At 35.2% G+C, this 17,303-nt stretch overlaps 1 protein-coding gene across 1 annotated transcript in view; it reads left to right on the forward strand.

Annotated features, from left to right (window-relative positions):
* The window catches only part of TTC27 (tetratricopeptide repeat domain 27), a 236,747-nt gene that overhangs the window by 156,272 nt on the left and 63,172 nt on the right, over window positions 1-17,303 (forward strand). Inside the window, exon 13 of the mRNA XM_074209683.1 lies at window positions 5,951-6,178. Within this exon, the coding sequence (XP_074065784.1) occupies window positions 5,951-6,178 (228 nt within the window). The remainder of the gene's footprint in view (window positions 1-5,950; window positions 6,179-17,303) is intronic.

Raw genomic sequence — 17,303 nt, forward strand, 5'->3', positions numbered from 1 at the left:
TACATTGCAAAAATAGTCATTTTGGGGGTGGTGATAGTATTTCTAGGGCTTAGAAATCTGATACATTTTCTGCAGTTTTACTCCAGAGACTTTGCAAGCTGTCCTTTTAAATTTTTTTTTTTGCTTGTTTTGGTTGATTTTTTTACCTTAATGAATAGAGTTTACCTGAGTAATCTCTTGCATATTTGTCCATTTGTTCTTTGGTCACATAGTGGCCTACAGTTAGGAATGATATATCTTATGCATGTCCTGAAAATTTCACACCACCTGACACTTGTCAGGAGCTCAGCATAGCCTTTTATGATGCCTTTACTCTACCTTAATGCAGTCAGCCAATGCAAAAGGCACATTTTAGGATAATGTTCCTAATAGGGGAAAAAGACTGTGCTATGAAAGGTGTGCTCTTTGAATGCCACTAATTGAGGAATGAATGCATAAGTAGAGAGAAGAGAGCTTTTTGGAAAGGAGTAAAATGTGTCTAGGAGATGGTGGAAGCATATTTGCATGTAGATGTTGCCCTTGGAAAAGATCCCTCTTTTGGCAAGAGAGAGGTGTCATTATTTCAAGGAGAACAAATTAAGTTATCCAACATGTAAATTTGGGGTTAGGAACATTAGAAAAAAATTTTAAATGGGACATTTTATGCTAAGGAAGGCTTTGTTGTTTTTTTTTTAACCTGTTTGGCAACGAGTGAAAAACCTGAAATCAGTGTTGGTTAATAGTGTTCAGCTGTATAACATGAACAGTACCCCATCTCCTTTTCATGGGACTCATTAGTCTTCCTCCTCTACCCCCTCCCCCAAATTAAAATACTTAAGGAGAGAATGTGAGCTGCTCTATAAGATAATTTTTTAAATTAATTTTTATTAAAGATATTTGAGTTTTGCAATTTCCCCCTATCTTGCTTCCCACCCCCACCCCCACAGAAAGCACTCTGTCAGTCTTTACTTTGTTTCCATGTTGTACCTTGATCCAAATTGGGTGTGATGAGAGAGAAATCATATCCTTAAGAGAAGAGAAGTCTAAGAGGTGACAAGATCAGACAATAAGATATCTGTTTTTTTCTAAATTAAAGGGAATAGTCCTTGCACTTTGTTCAAACTCCACAGCTCCTTATCTGGATACAGATGGCACTCTCCTTTGCAGACAGCCCAAAATTGTTCCCGATTGTTGCCCTGATGGAATGAGCGAGTCCTTCAAGGTGGAACATCACTCCCATGTTGCTGTTAGGGTGTACAGTGTTTTCCTGGTTCTGCTCATCTCACTCAGCATCAGTTCATGCAAATCCCTCCAGGCTTCCCTGAAATCCCATCCCTCCTGGTTTCTAATAGAACAGTAGTGTTCCATGACATACCTATACCACAGTTTGCTAAGCCATTCTCCAATTGAAGGACATTTACTTGATTTCCAATTCTTTACCAGCACAAACAGGGCTGCTATAAATATTTTCGTACAAGTAATGTTTTTACCCTTTTTTCCTCATCTCTTCAGGGTATAGACCCAGTAGTGGTATTGCTGGGTCATAGGGTATGCACATTTTTGTTGCCCTTTGGGCATAGTTCCAAATAGCTCTCCAGAAGGGTTGGATGAGTTCACAGCTCCACCAACAATGTAATAGTGTCCCAGATTTCCCACAACCCTTCCAACAATGATCATTATCCTTCCTGGTCATATTGGCCAATCTGAGAGGTGTGAGGTGGTACCTCACAGAAGCTTTAATTTGCATTTCTCTAATAATTAATGATTTAGAGCATTTTTTCATATGGCTATGGATTGCTTTGATCTCCTCATCTGTAAATTGCCTTTGCATATCCTTTGACCATTTGTCAATTGAGGAATGGCTTTTTGTTTTAAAAATATGACTCAGTTCTGTGTATATTTTAGAAATGAGTCCTTTGTCAGAATCATTAGTTATAAAGATTGTTTCCCAATTTACTACATTTCTTTTGATCTTGGTTATATTGGTTTTATCTGTGCAAAAGCCTTTTAATTTAATGTAATCAAAATCATCCAGGAGCTTAATGAATAAAAGTACAAAAGAAGGTGGTTTAGCCCTACCTGATCTAAAATTATATTATAAAGCATCAATAATCAAAACTGTTTGGTATTGGCTAAGAAATAGAGTGGTGGACCAGTGGAGTAGACTAGGTGTAAAAGCAGGAGATGATTATAGTAATCTGTTTGATAAACCCAAACAGTCCAGCCATTGGGACAAACACTTCCTCTTTGATTAAAAACTGCTGGGATAATTGGAAGTTCGTATGGAAGAAACTTAGATTAGACCAACACCTCACACCCTTTACCAAGATAAGATCCAAATGGTTACAGGACTTAGACATAAAAAACAATACTATAAGCAAATTAGAAGATCAAGGATTAGTTTACCTGTCAGATCTATGGAAAGGGGAGCAGTTTATGACTAAGGAAGAGTTGGAGAACATCACCAAAAACCAATTAGATGATTTCGATTACATTATATTAAAAAGCTTTTGCACAGATATAAGATAATTTTAAACTATCCAATTTTCCTAAATTAATTTTGATATATAATATTCTCTTTCTTTGAATATTGAATTATTGACCTGTCAGGAGAGACAGTTACTTTGTACTCTAATTCTGCAGGTTACTACTCACATAGTGTCTAGCCCGGTTTTGAAATGATGATGAGCCCTGCTTTTAGAAAACCAGATATAGAAAGTCACAAAAAGCATAAATGGCAGGATATATAATAATTCCTGGTTTGACTCTGGCCATCATGCACGAGTGTCATGCTGCCCATTTGTGGAGGAGGGTATTGTAAATTTTAGGGGAGAAGTGCCTAGGGTAGGTGATATGGACAAAATTAGTTTGGTTCATGAGTTGGCTCTAGGTTATTGACATGTGAAAACTTTCTTGAAAAAGTTAATTTTAAAAATCTGTATCTAAACCTATGATTACATTTTGGCTTTTACTTCTCAGAATGAGTGGAGTCAAGTGGGACTAGAGTTAGGAGGACTTCATTGTTACGGTCAAATTTAATACAAGTTTGGAAGAGGAGGCAATGGTTTTGTTGAAAGACTTTTTTTAGATGACATTATTAGTTTGTGTGTGTGTGTGCGCGCGTGTGTGTATATATACATGCATATGTATGTATGCATTTGTGTATATATGTATATTTGAAAGATTTGCCCTGATCTGTAGTTCCAGTAGAAGTAGTAGGAGACTAGAGATGGCTAGAACCCTTTATGGTGCCAAAAGGAGTTAGGAAAGGGAAGAATCAGAAGTATGAGATATAGTATAACATAATACAGCATGACAAAATAGAGATGGATCTCTCTTTAGTATTCTTACTACCCTTTTTTCACATACTTGTAATGAAATTGCTTCTTTTCCTTGCTCTTCTGAATCCTTATCTTTTTTTCAAGCTCTATCTCAAGAGCCTCCTGCTCCCATGAAGACTTTCCTGCTGGCTTCAGTATTTAGGTACCTCCTCCAGTTATTCTTTATTTACTTAGGCATATTTCTGTTTTATTATCTCAACAGAATATAGGAGGGAATAGATGATTCATTTTTGTTGTCATGTGTTGCAAATAGTAGGTGTTTTAATAAATGCCTGTAGAGTAGAATTCCTTTTGAGATATTCTATTTGTATATTATTTGTGTGTGTGCATATAGATAGCTGCATTCTATGTAAAATATATTAATAATGTGCAATAAGCACATAGATATTAAATGTAGAATTAAATGCAGAAAATATATAAACATGGATATAATACATAAATAAATATATAAATTTCATATTTAAATAGTTGAAATACATTTTATTTCCTGTCACATCCCATGTGTTATCTAGTATTAAAAGTAACCCATTGTTCTATTTAAGGAATCTTAGAATTAGAGATCTCATTCTACCTCATCCCAACTTCCCTGACAAGGAGTAGAGACTCTAGTAGTAGGACAGGTTCTCTCAAGAGGCTCTGTTCCAGTTTGGAACACTTCTAAATGTTAGGAAATTCTTCCTTAAATTGAAATACCCTGAAAATAATTTCTTTAACTTCTGTTTATTGTTCCTCGTATTGATCAGGTAAAATAAGAATAATTCCTTCTTTCACATGACAGGCCTTCAGATACTTGAACACATCTGCCATTTTTCTCAACAAGCATTTATTAAAAACTTGGAATGCCTAGCAAAACTCTGACATCTTTGCTAAGGAAACTCCATGGCCATTATTGGTGTGCTATGGTCTATAGGGTTATGAAGTGTTGGGCATGATTGAATGGCAACAATAACAAGTGCCAGACACTTTGCTAATCTCAGGGTTACAAAGGAAGGTTAAAAATAAATCCTTAAGCTTCTTCTCTTCATGCTAAACACCTCCAGATCCTTCCACTAGTCCTCATGGTTCCCATTTGCCTCACCATCCTGACGAGCCTTATCTATGGATGTAATTTTGGCTTATTGGTATCTTTCACAAAATTCCAGCAAATAACTATCAGGTATATACTATGAGCAGAATTCAAGTGCACACATCAGATTTTTATCTTCCTTTCTCATAGAGCTGTTGTGAGAAGCAGTTGAGATTAAATCTCTGAAAGAATTGGAAAGGATCTTGGAAATTATCTGGCCCAATCCCCTCCTTTGATAGATGTGGAAATTAAGACCTTGAGAGGTGAAATATTTTGTATAGGACTCTTTACTTCCTGTTCATCTCTTCATCTTTTGATTCTTAGTATTGAGTTCATTCTACTACACCAGAAATGAACCCTTCTAGGCTATATAGCTACTTTAGAGAATCACAAATGAACATTATTTTGTATAGTGTTTTTATTTTGTTAAATTCCATTTAATCTGGTTCAGGCACTGGGCTGTAAGTTTGACACCTTTCTATTAACACCCACTCTCCACTAACCTCCTGTAAAGCACATGGGGGCTATACAAACATAAAGAATTATTGCCTTCCTGAATTCTTAATTCCTGCTCAGAATTCTCTTACTTTTCCCTAACCCCTACTTTGATTTCTTTAAATTCTCTGTGACTTCTATAGTGAAATTAACCATTCATGCCCCCTCAACTGGTCTTCCCTCCCATAAGAGTAAGAAACCTGGCAGTCCCACCTTTCACTTCACTAATTTTATTTCATGATCTGTGAAATTATCATTAAAAAAGCCTGTACTATCCACCTGTTGGGAAGCAACTTCATTTTCAAAGTGTAAGCTATTATTATTTCTGTTCCTTTATTGAAACTATTTGGGCAGAGGCTGGAGGACAAGTGCTGGGAATGAAAATTATGTCAAGGAAAATCCTGTTCAGTTGCAGTTGAAATATAACAACAATAACTGGCATTTGTATAGTATGTATAATGAGCCATGTACTGCTCTAAGAATTTTACATATATTATCTCATTTGATCCTCATATCAACCTCTTGACATCAGTGTTATTATTCACATTTTGCAGTTGAAGAAGTTGAGGCAAACAGAAGTTAAGTAACATGCCTGAGGTCCCACAGCTAAGAGTCTGAGTCTAGATTTGAACTCATGTGTTCCTGACTTCAGGCCCAGCACTCTCATCTTCTGTACCACCTTGCTGCCTTGTATGTTGTCTCTGAGGGCCCCATTTATACTGAGGTTCTGTGATTCCCTTTGACAGGTCAGCAGTAATGCATATATTTCACACATCTCACTTCACTCTGAAGTTATCCGTGTAGTGTTATGGGCAAAGCAGGCATATAACCCTCTTAACTTTTTTTCTTATTTCTCCCTTAACCTTAAGTATACTTGGATGGATAGTTCTTTTCTGGTATTCTTTTCTAATTCTGTGTCCAAGATGTTTTATTCAGCTGGATAGGTATTCTTAAGAAACTAATAAAAATTTGGGAACAGGTGGAATCACTCAGTGATTAAATAATGTATGCTTTTAGATTGACCATTCTTTTCTTTATTAAGCAACTGAATTATTTCTGTTATTATCAGGCAGAAGAAATTTTAAGGCAAGAATTAGAGAAGAAAGAAACTCCATCTTTATATTGTTTGCTCGGGGATGTGCTTCGAGACCACCATTACTATGACAAGGCCTGGGAGCTGTCCAATCATCGGAGTGCTCGTGCCCAACGTTCCAAGGGGCTACTTCACCTTCGCAACAAAGAGTTCAAAGAATGTGTGGAGTGCTTTGAATGTTCTGTGAAGATTAATCCCATGCAGGTCAGAAAAACAGAAGTCCACTGTTTTTTTGGTGGGCTTATGCTCATTCTTTCCTCTAGTGAATCAGTACCATTTTCTATCCTAAATTACTAAGAAGATTAGTCTTTAATAGGACACAAACCTTATTTCTTGACTTTTACCAGAAATAGTGTAGAGACAATATGGGTTTCTTTTGTGTACTACAAATTACTTCATTTCTCACATTACTGTTTTTCTCTGAATTTCAAATGTCTCATCTCAGAATTCAGCTGAAAGAACACTTTGAGGTGTGATGTAGAGAGTGGGAATGACTTTTTATATCAAAGATTTTTGTAAGAATGAGAATCATGAATAAGAATCAAAGACATAAAGTGACCCTGCAAATAGTTGCTGCCATCACTAATGGATTTTCAAGGTAAAAATGTACAATTTACTGGAAAAAATCTTCAAAAATTAGTAAATGTAAAATATGTACAAAGTGAATACAAACCTGTAACAGGCAGCTTTTAAAAGTTGGCAGGAACAGAGAAGAAAAAGCCCTAAAACTACAAGTTTGTGAAAAAAAAGCATAAAAATCAAAGATTTTTGTAATAGAACTTGGTGACAGTTAAATTTATATCTGATTCATATTGAGTTTGTATTTATTCATATCACATTTTACCTTTTATATCTTTAGTTAATAAATTAAAAATTATGTAGAAAAGCAACAAAGAGAGAATCATGTGCCCATAAAGAATTAGAGGAGATAAGATTTGAGCATTTACCACATTATCATAGATTAGAAGTGTTTCCCAGTAATTTCCAATTGTGATTTCTTAATGATTTGGTGTTTTCTTTGTAAGTTTTAGAAAGAAGAGTGAAAGGTAAAAGCTTTTTTTTTTAATGAAGTGGTAAAGGTCAGTATGTATATTGAGGGTGGGGTGGGGAGAGGGGAAAAGACAAATGAATGGTCAGACCAGTCTGGTCAAGAGGGGAGGCTTTATATAGGAGTGTAATTAGAGAAAAGGAAGGAAATAACATTTGGAAACAGAGAGTGAGTTGCTGTAAAGTGTCAAATTAAAAATGTTTGAATTTTATTCTTCAAGTAATAATGAAACAGTATGTACAAAGGAATAATCTAACTCACTTTGTCTTGTTTAGAAGGACTTAGAAACAAAGAGACTGGGGGGAAGGTAACTAGTTTGAAGTTTGTTATAAAATAGTTTAGTGAAGGGTTTGTGAAGGGTTAAGGTTAGTGCCAACAGGAATGAAAAAGGAAAGTACAAATCTGAGAGATGTTATGGTAAAGTAATATAATTAGGAACTAATTATTGCAGGGAGACAAAGGGAAAAATAATTGTTAAATACTAGACACAATGTAAGCAGATGTTTTAGAAGATTTTCCTGCATCACCATCTAATTCAGGCAGCTCTAAGTCATGTCAGAGTAGACATTTCAGAGAATGTATGGCACTAAGACAAGACAAAGATGGCAAAGCACTTTTGATCCAAATAAATTCTCTAAGAGATGAAAGATTTAATTATGGACCATGAGTTTGTTTGTTTGTTTGTTTTGGGTTTTTTTGCAAGGCAAATGGGGTAAAGTGGCTTGCCCAAGGCCACACAGCTAGGTAATTATTAAGTGTCTGAGACTGGATTTGAACCCAGGTACTCCTGACTCCAAGGCCTGTGCTTTATCCACTACGCCACCTAGCCGCCCCTGTTTTTTTTTTATTTTTTCCAAATCTGAGGAAAGAGGAAAAATTGAAATCAAAATAGAAAGAAGTCTTATCTTTCAGTGGTTGCACTGTTGTTAATTTCAAGTATTTTCAATTCACTTGGTATTAGGCCATTAATGCCATTCTTTTTAGAAAAGAAAATTAAGGCAGAAAAGTGCTCTTTGACTAATTTATGTAGTTTTAACCTTGTTTATTCATGTACTGTTTTAAGTAACATACATTAATATTGAATGCAATGTTTTTTCTAATCTTTTATATTAAAATAGTATTGAGTCCCTCTTTATTATGTTATTTTCTGACAGAGGAGCTAAAAGGTTTCTCCTTCACAAAACAACAAATAACCATATTTAGCTGCATTGCAAAGGTTATGTATCAACATTTACTAATTATATAAGTTGCATGTATGTCTCTTCTGAAGTTTGAGACCCATTAAGACATATCTGATTCTTACCCCCTGATATTGGAAATATCCACTCTTTTTTTACCATGAGTTCTCATTTTTTCATACATTCTCCCTGTCCACAAATTGCAACTTCTGAAGTCTTGCTAAAGATGCTGAATTTTCCATCTTCATTTTTTTATAATTAACATGAAGAAGCATAATATTAGAGAAAATGTTTGAGAAGTTATGAATTTTTTCCATACTAGATATTTTCAAAACAAAGGACTAAAACCTTTGTACATTGTCTTCTAGTCTCATATATAGTCACTGAATCTATATTATCTAGATCTCTCTTTCCTTATACTTAAATGCATATGGGTTCTTGGTAATGTGGGTACTTTTTCAAGATCATATAGTATCTGTGCCAGTTTGTGAATTCTCTACCAGAGGTAGCCTCCATAAAGGCCCTGCCCAGTATGCTGTAGACTTTCCCTTTAGATTTTAAAAGCATTATGTGGGTACCAGTGCAGTACTTGGTATGACCATCCTGTGTTCCACAATCTACCTTTTTTTCCAATTATGCATTTCCTGGACATCTTTCATGCCAATTTTTGTGTAGTGATATGTAGCTTAAGCTATGTGTCGTGATATGCTGCATCCTGCATATATGCACAGTGTGTATCACCATTGTCTTTTGAACCACTCCCAATAATTCTGATTCTTTTGAGATAGTCATGTTCTATGACTTACAGCTCTATAGACTCACCAGGAAAATAGTGATGTGAAAAAGATGATTGGTCTGTGTTTTGTTTTGTTTTTAATACAAAGCAGCTTGATGTCATTGAAAACATGGTAGTTTCTCAGATCCAATCCAGGCTTATCCTCTTCTTGCTATTTGATTCTGGGCTCAGTTTACTGTCTACTTTGGATCTTTGTCCAAAACCTATGCTGATGCACTAACTCAAGGGGTGGTCAGTCCAGCTGCAAATTATGTTCTGGGTGGATTTTTCCATTTGTTTTGGGGGGTTTTTCCCTTATACCTATGTAGATTATTAAGCATTACTACTTTTAGTGGTTTCAAGATCATAGTTTTAGAGCTAGAAGGAACCTCAGTGATAATCTAATCCAATTGCCTCTTGTTATAGTTGCATAATACCTTCCTCCCACCCCAAGAGATCCATGCCATGATGTAGTACCTCTGTATTTAGAACCCAAAAATTCTAGGTTTGGATTCCATATGCCACCTATATAACCTTGGGCAAATCTCATCACCACTCTGGGACTCAGTTTTTCTCATCTGTAGCATGCGAGAGTGTGACTCAATTTTCTCTGAGTTGAGATTGCATGCTTCCTCTTTCCTTAGTGCTGATGACAAACACTTTGGTGAACATGCAGTCTTCCTCTTCTGTGTCTTGTTTAATAATGATAAAAAGAGGGTTGCTGAACACAGTTATCTCTGCATCAATCAGGGAATCTCTTATGAGTTTGACACAGGCACAGCAGAGCCACTGAACAAGGAGAGTCTCTGAAGTTGGATTTTGCTGAGTCAAGTGCTTAAAAAAAATCAGCAAATAATAAGCCCTTTAAAAGGTTATGTTCCGGGTGGCTAGGTGGCACAATGGATAGGGCACCGGCCGTAGAGTCAGGAGTACCTGAGTTCAAATCTGGCCTCAGACACTTAATAATTACCTAGCTATGTGTCCTTGGGCAAGCCACTTAACCCTGGTTGCCTTGCAAAAAAACCCAAAAAACAAAAATACCCATAATAAATAAATAAAAGGTTATGTTCCCTATACCTTTCAGTATAGGTCCCTATATGTTCCCCTATACCTTTCATTATAGGTCCCTTCAGTCCCTAAAGCTTTCAGTTTTGCTATTCTGAAGATGAAGACTCTTTTAGGAAATTGTGCATGGAAATTTGCTTTTTCTGTTATATTTTTCTCAAAGATGATTTTGTTGCAAGTGTAGATTATTTTTATAAAAACTTTTTAGAGATTAAAATATAAACATGAAATGGTAATGATATCTTTTAAGATAGATTATAATACAAGTCTGTAACTTCTCAATTTTTTCATATCTAATTGGAAATCCTCCCTTTGTTGCATTAAAAATTGCATCACCTAGAATATGGATTTTTTTTCCCTCTGTTCAGATCTGGTTCATATTTTGCATGTATTTGTGTAGAGGACAAGAGGAATGATAGGACCATGTTCACATCTTTCACATCCTATCACAGGGAATTAGGTGATAGGGTGTAAATGTTGAAGTTCTGGAGGGACTATCATTTGTCTTTCTTTGTATCCTTAGTAGCACTTAGTAGGCATTTAATAATTATTAGTGAGAAACACTCACAGATTCCTTCTTTTATCCATTTGTTATTCTCCCAGTTTCATCTATAAATACTCTTGGACTATTTTGACTTTACTTGAATCTCAGGCTAAACTTTATATAGACTTCTTTTCTCTTCTAGCATTCTCTGTGCTTTTATGAGGTAATACTGATCATACTCTTCTCTATGAAGTTTTATAAATTAGTTTGTATTTGTAACCTGTGTGACCTACCATATTTCTTAAGGAGTTCAAATGTTTGTTGGTCAGTACAGTTCCTGAAATCTTTTGACTTATTGTTGGGATGATTCCTTTGTATGATTTAAACTTCTGTTGGAAAGCATGATAATGAGTTACTTTTTTCTTTTACCATTTTCCATTCTTTAGTAGTTTGTTTGAATAGGTCAGTCAGATCTTAGCTATTATAATTGTATGCTATGCTGTCTTCTCATATTTCTTTATTCTGGTTTGGTGTTGATTTTGACCATTGCCCAAACTAGTTCATGGTTTGACTGTCTACTGATAGCTTAGCCAGAAACAACTTCTATATTGGTAACTGTTCATTTTCTGTCTTTTAAAATATACTCGATTTCATTTTGTAATGTTTTTCAGTGCCTAATAGTGTCTAGGACCTTCTGACTCTCTTCTGGAAGAAAGTATTCATGATATTTAAATGTGTAGCTTTTTAATAATTCCTAATTCTGAGCCATATTTTCCAAAATATTTTTCTGTCTTCTTCATACTGACGCATTGAAACAACAAAGTATAAATTTATATGTTGACATAATTTAGAGTTCTTTATAGATTTTCTTTCTAATGTTTTCATTTTTTTCAACAATTGTTAACCCACTAACTAGTTGTAAAGGTCCTGGTGGTTGTCCTAACTTTTAGAACCTCCTCTACTCTGTGTGTTATTTTTGCATATGTTATCTCCTTCATTGGAATGCAAACCTCTTGAGGACAGGAATTCTTTACCTTTGTTTGTATTCCCAGATTTTAATAAATGGTACCTGATAGGTATTAAGTAATAAATGCTTTTAATTGGTTGGTTGTCTTTTTGTTTTTGCTCATCATGAGAATTGCAGGATTAGATAACCAGCAATTCCATCTATGTTTCTTAATACCTTTGGATACCTGATTAAATCAGCTGCCATCAGTTCTTCATTTATTTCTCCTAAGAAAACATGAGCCATACTAACTTTAACCCCAGCAAATATAATAAAAATGTGATACGATGAATACCCAATTCAAAACCTTTTCCTCCTGTCTCTGTTAAATTTTTTTATTTTATTTATGTTAAATATTTATTATTTTATTGATGCTCTCAGGTAAAATACTTTTTCCTTTCCTTATTCTTTCTTAATCCTCTCCTTAGCTTCTTGGTTTTTTTTTTAAAAGCAGAGTATAGGTACCAGAATAGTTCCAGTTTTACTTAGAACATATATATATATATATGAACTAGTTAATCATTTTTTCTTTGTTTTCTTTATGCTTTTTTACTTTTATATATAATCATTTCCAGATATCCCTACCCCTTACGCCAAAAACAAAGAAAATAAGTCAAAAGAAAAACAAACTAAGCAAAACCAACAATCCAAGTGATTGTGCCTTAAGTCCCACAGCTCTCCATCTAAAATATACATTTGTATACTAAGGAAAGGGAGGACAGACTACCAGCAGGCTCCTTAGATAATTCTAAGGTTCTACATTTGTGTCAGAACATGTGTCTTTAGCATCATAATCATATGCCTTGCTATTAGCAGTGCTGTAGTAGAAGGAAAAGACTTTTATTTGACCACTGTTGTGTAATTTCAATTAAAAGGTACCTTTTTCTTTTAGTGTCTTTGTTAGTGACTGGAGTAATGAAAGGTATACCAGAACCTTACTTGATTTGTTTGATTTTGGAGAATGAAACAAAAAATTAGTTTAACTTTTGAAGTGTTTATTCCCCAAATCTTGATAGTGTTATGTTTTTTAATCATTTGACATAAAATATGTGACTATAAAACCCTGTATATAATTATCACATTTGACTAACTCTAAATCAGTGTCTACTGTTTAAAGTAAACAAAACAGCATAATAGTTTTAAGTTCAACAAATGTTAAGTATTGTATAACAGAGGTGTCAAACTCTGACCAAAGCTACCTGCCAAACTCTTGAGTTGGACTGGACCAGATTCAAATGTCATTGGGGAATATTTAACATAATAATTAAAAACTCATTGCAGTATAGATAATTTTAATTTATAATTTTCTAAGTCAATATGCAGCCTACGGGAATCACTTTCTGTTTCAATTGGATAGCATTGTTGTTTAGAAATATGTTTATTTTGTGTTTAACTGCTATTAATTGTGTATATATTATTGATGTATATTATTTTTAAGAAAGAAAACAGTATTATAAAGGATTGTGATATCAGAGGTTTGAGGTCCTTTCCTCATTTCTTAAAATGAGATTGATTGTTGTTATCACTCAGCTTTTGCCTTCATTTTTACCCCAGTTACATTATTATGTTCATTGTGTATTGTTCTCCTGGTTCTGCTTTCTTTACTTTATATTTTCCTCTTTTTTAAAAGAAACTACCAAGTTTCATTATCTGTATTTGTAGAGAAGTTACAAATACATATTCTCTAAACTGTTAGAATTTGGGGGTTAAAGGTAAGGAGTAATGGGAGAGATAAGACCCAAATCTAGATAGCTATAATAAGCTATGATCAGGACTTTAGAAACTTTTCTTTTAAATGGACTATGGGAAGTTCCACTAAAGAAATCAGGGAAGATGTTATGTAGTAACTTGGAATTTATATAGTGGTACAAATTACAGAACCCCATGAACAAAAAAGCAATGCAGGTAGTAGTATCCCTATTTTTCCAATGAGGAAATAGCCTCATAGAAGACTTCATTTACTCAATTCATACAGCTGGGAAGTTGTCAGAGCTGGATTCAAATCGATCTCTGGACTCCACTTCCAATGATTCTTCACTATCTTTTTATTGCCAATATTCTGGAAAAGGTGACATTTCAATTGGGTTTTCAAGATTGTGTAAGAATTCAGCTGTTAAAGGGAGGAATTGGAAGAGTATTCGAAGCATAGGAAAGTATGAGCAAAGACCCAGCAGTGGAGAAATTCATTATCTGTCAGGGGGAAAGAGAATAATCTAATTCAGCTAGAGCAGAATACATGAATGGAAGTGACATATTAAAACTGGAAAGTTAGGAGATAGGTGCTGTGGAGGGCCTTGAAGGCCAAGGAAAGGTAGCTTTCTTCAATAAAGATAAGGGAGCCATTGAAAATTTTGGAGCAAAATAGTGGCATGATGAACTCTATTGTTATAAGACTGTGTAGGAAAAAGAGAACTATTTCTAGAATGAGGAAAAAGAACTTCTGGATTGATCATTTCTAGGTAAGGAAAGTAAAAGAAAGCCATTAAACAATGATTTGACCAGGGAAAAGGAAACCAAAACCAAATGCCAAGTGAAGCAAGTATTTGAGAAAAACCCTTTGAAGAAGGGCAGATTTAAGGAGTATGAGACTTGTTTCCTTATGAATCAAAATATTTTAGCTGTAGTAAAATAATATTTGAAACATTATATAGTTGATGAACTCTTCTTCAAAAAATACCTGTGTATTATACTTTTTGATTTTTTTGTTTACTTTTTTTTTTAAGGTTTTTGCAAGGCAAATTGGGGTTAAGTGGCTTGCCCCAGGCCACACAACTAGGTAATTATTAAGTGTCTGAGACTGGATTTGAACCCAGGTACTCCTGACTCCAGGTGCTCTATCCACTGCACCAGTTAGCCACCCCTGTTTACTTGTTTTTAAAAAGCATTTATCTCATTTTAGACTTTGACTTTGATGGAATTGTATTTTGACTTTGTTGCATCAGATTGGAATATGTGTTGGTTTAAGATGGAGTGTAGTATTTTAAGCTTCACTGTATATGGATAATTTTTTTAAAAGTCCATTCTTTCTTCTCTTTGAAATAAAAGTGCAAAACATTTGTTCCCTAGAGCATGTTTATTTTTTTTTGTGATTCATCTAGAGAAGTGAGCAAAATGAGTACTCCTGATTATTCATTCTCTGTAAACTTTGTGAAATGTGATGACAGCTGTTGAGACAAAGGTTGTATATTGAACCAAAAAGTTAGAAAAGGGAGGCAGCTGTTTTACAAATAAATTACCTTCATCTGTATTTCTAATGATTCTTGTTCTTTGTAAATTACCTAGTGTCCCTAAAGGGTGTATGGAGTGTTATGGGAAGACTAATATCTCTGTTGTGAGGGCTGCCAAACCCTTTTCAGGGCTGTTTCCATCTTTGATGTCCAACTGCCACCCAACTTTCACATGGCTCCAAGAAGTTGTAGCATGCACAGTGGCCACGTCCTCATAAAACTGATTTGGTAGATGGGTTAAACCTCGTTGAGGGTCATTGAGTCAGGGGAATATGTATCCTAAGCATATGACGACTTACTTCCTCAGTGAAATAAGATGATGTGAACAATTTGGTCTAATGGGTCATGAAGGTAGCAAAAGCAGGTACTGTGAAGTGCTTAAAGCTTGGTTAGACATTTAAGATTCCAAGATCATCCACTGCTTCCAAGCCCTTGCCAGTCATCTTGACTTTTGTCTTGCCACCGGACTCTGATGACTCTGGAAGGGGGGAGACTGATAACTTCTTGCAGTCCTGCTTCATTGAATACAGTTTATGCATGAGCAAAAAGATTTTACCCATACCATTTTACCTACCTCAACCCTGAAGTGTTGGACAAGTGATGAAACAGCACATTCAGATATACTGGGAACTTTAATCATAACCCTGTATACAGGAGGTCCAGACCATAGTGTTGTCTTCTCACTAGGGATGAAGCAGCAGTGGAATTTGGCAGCTTTTGGGGTATCTTAACAGTCTTTTTGAAGGACCACATTGTTCATCTCCTAACATGAGGAAGGAACTAGAAAAGATGGCCTAAAAATTGTCTGCTTCACCAAATCTAGTCCTGGTCTGCTTACTGCAGCAGATGGAGATCCCCACCCTAAAGTTGAAAAAGCAAAAGAAACTGTAAAAATCTTTTGCGAAGATGATTTCTCACACCATTGGTACATAGATATAGACCTGAAAAAATCAACTTTTGTTGTAAAAGAATTCGGCAGGTATTTCACTCAGTCTTAAGGAAAAGAAGGCCAACTTGCTAAAGGCTGAGTTAAATACATGTTTTTCTGGAGTGGCTGCTGTGATGAGGAGCATTGTAAAGCTGATATGGACTTTGCAGTCAAATCTAATTTAGTCAGCCAGATTGTATATCCTCCAGAGGTGGTAGTGAACAATAGGCTCCTAATAGTGTGCTTCCCACTTTTAAGAAAGTACCTTATCACATCATCATTAGAGTGTATGTTCCCACCATCATAAACCCTGATGAGACAAAGAAAAATTTTATGAAGACTTTCATCATCAGTGTGCCAAAAGAGGACATCCTTATAATTCTGAGAAACTTTAACACCAGAGCAGGCACAGTTTATCAGGCTTGGCAAGGAGTCTTTAGGAAGAATAGAGTCAAACAGCAGCAGCAACAATCACTTACTAATGAAGACTTTTATGTCTTATGACATTTATCATCAACAGTACTGTCTTCTGTTTATCTTAGTGCAATAAAACTTCATGGTTACACCCTTCCAGCAAGCATTGACATTTAATAGATCATGTTTTTGTAAGGAGAAGAGACATAAAGAATGACAGGCGAGTGATGAAGGCAATGTGTTGCTCAGAGTGCTGGAGTAATCATAGACTTATCCTCTCTAAGCTCAACATTCGCCTTCAACAAAAAGTGATGTCCCCAATGCAAGTTGACCACCAGATGACTTTAATGTCAACAGTTTAGAATGTGTCTCCATGGTGAACAGTTTGTTGCTATCTTAGAAAGAATGCTGAGTCAATATATGGTTGACAACAATGGAACACAAAAGGAGTGGGCAATTTTCAGAGATTTAGTGTACAGCACTGACTTTACTCAATTGGACCAGAACATTCACAAACTTTAGGATTGGTTTAATAAAAAGAATGGAAAAATTCAGTAGTTATTAAAAAAAAAACTACATGATTTCCCAGCAGATAGTTTGTTCATCTCCTAGAAGGCAGCATTTAATTCCACCAAAAGTAAAGTGCAAGCAGAGCTTAAAGAAATGAAGGAAATTCTTTGCTCAGAAAGAAGGCAAATGAAATTCAATTTTATGCTGATAATATCAATCCAAAGTGCTTTTATGATAACCTGAAGGCTACTTATAGGCCAAAGACCTATAGTGTTATCTGTTACTCAGTGCTGATGGAGCCACATTGATTGGTGATAAGGGCATGATCCTGGAGAGATGGACTGAATACTGCCATAGTCTTTTCCAACAGCTGTCATTAATCAATGCTGCAACCACAGGTTGAAGTCAATACTTTTCTAACTGAACTTATAACTGAAAAAAAAAAACGGTTTTGAATGTCTTTGCATGACTCTTCAGATGTGACAAAATGTTTGATGCTTATTCCATTCCAGCAGAGACTTAAAAGTCAGGGGGACTATCCATTGCTCCTACAAAAGTTGACTTTTTATTATATTATTGCATAAAATCGTACAGATTATATGGTAAGGGGAAGTCATCCCATAGTAGAAATTCATGCCTTTTTTTTTTTCAGTCTATCCTATATGCCTCCATTATCCATCTCTGTAAAAGAAAA

Source organism: Macrotis lagotis, chromosome 1 (genome assembly GCF_037893015.1).
Source record: "Macrotis lagotis isolate mMagLag1 chromosome 1, bilby.v1.9.chrom.fasta, whole genome shotgun sequence".
In the NCBI taxonomy this organism is placed as follows: Eukaryota; Metazoa; Chordata; class Mammalia; order Peramelemorphia; family Peramelidae; genus Macrotis; species Macrotis lagotis.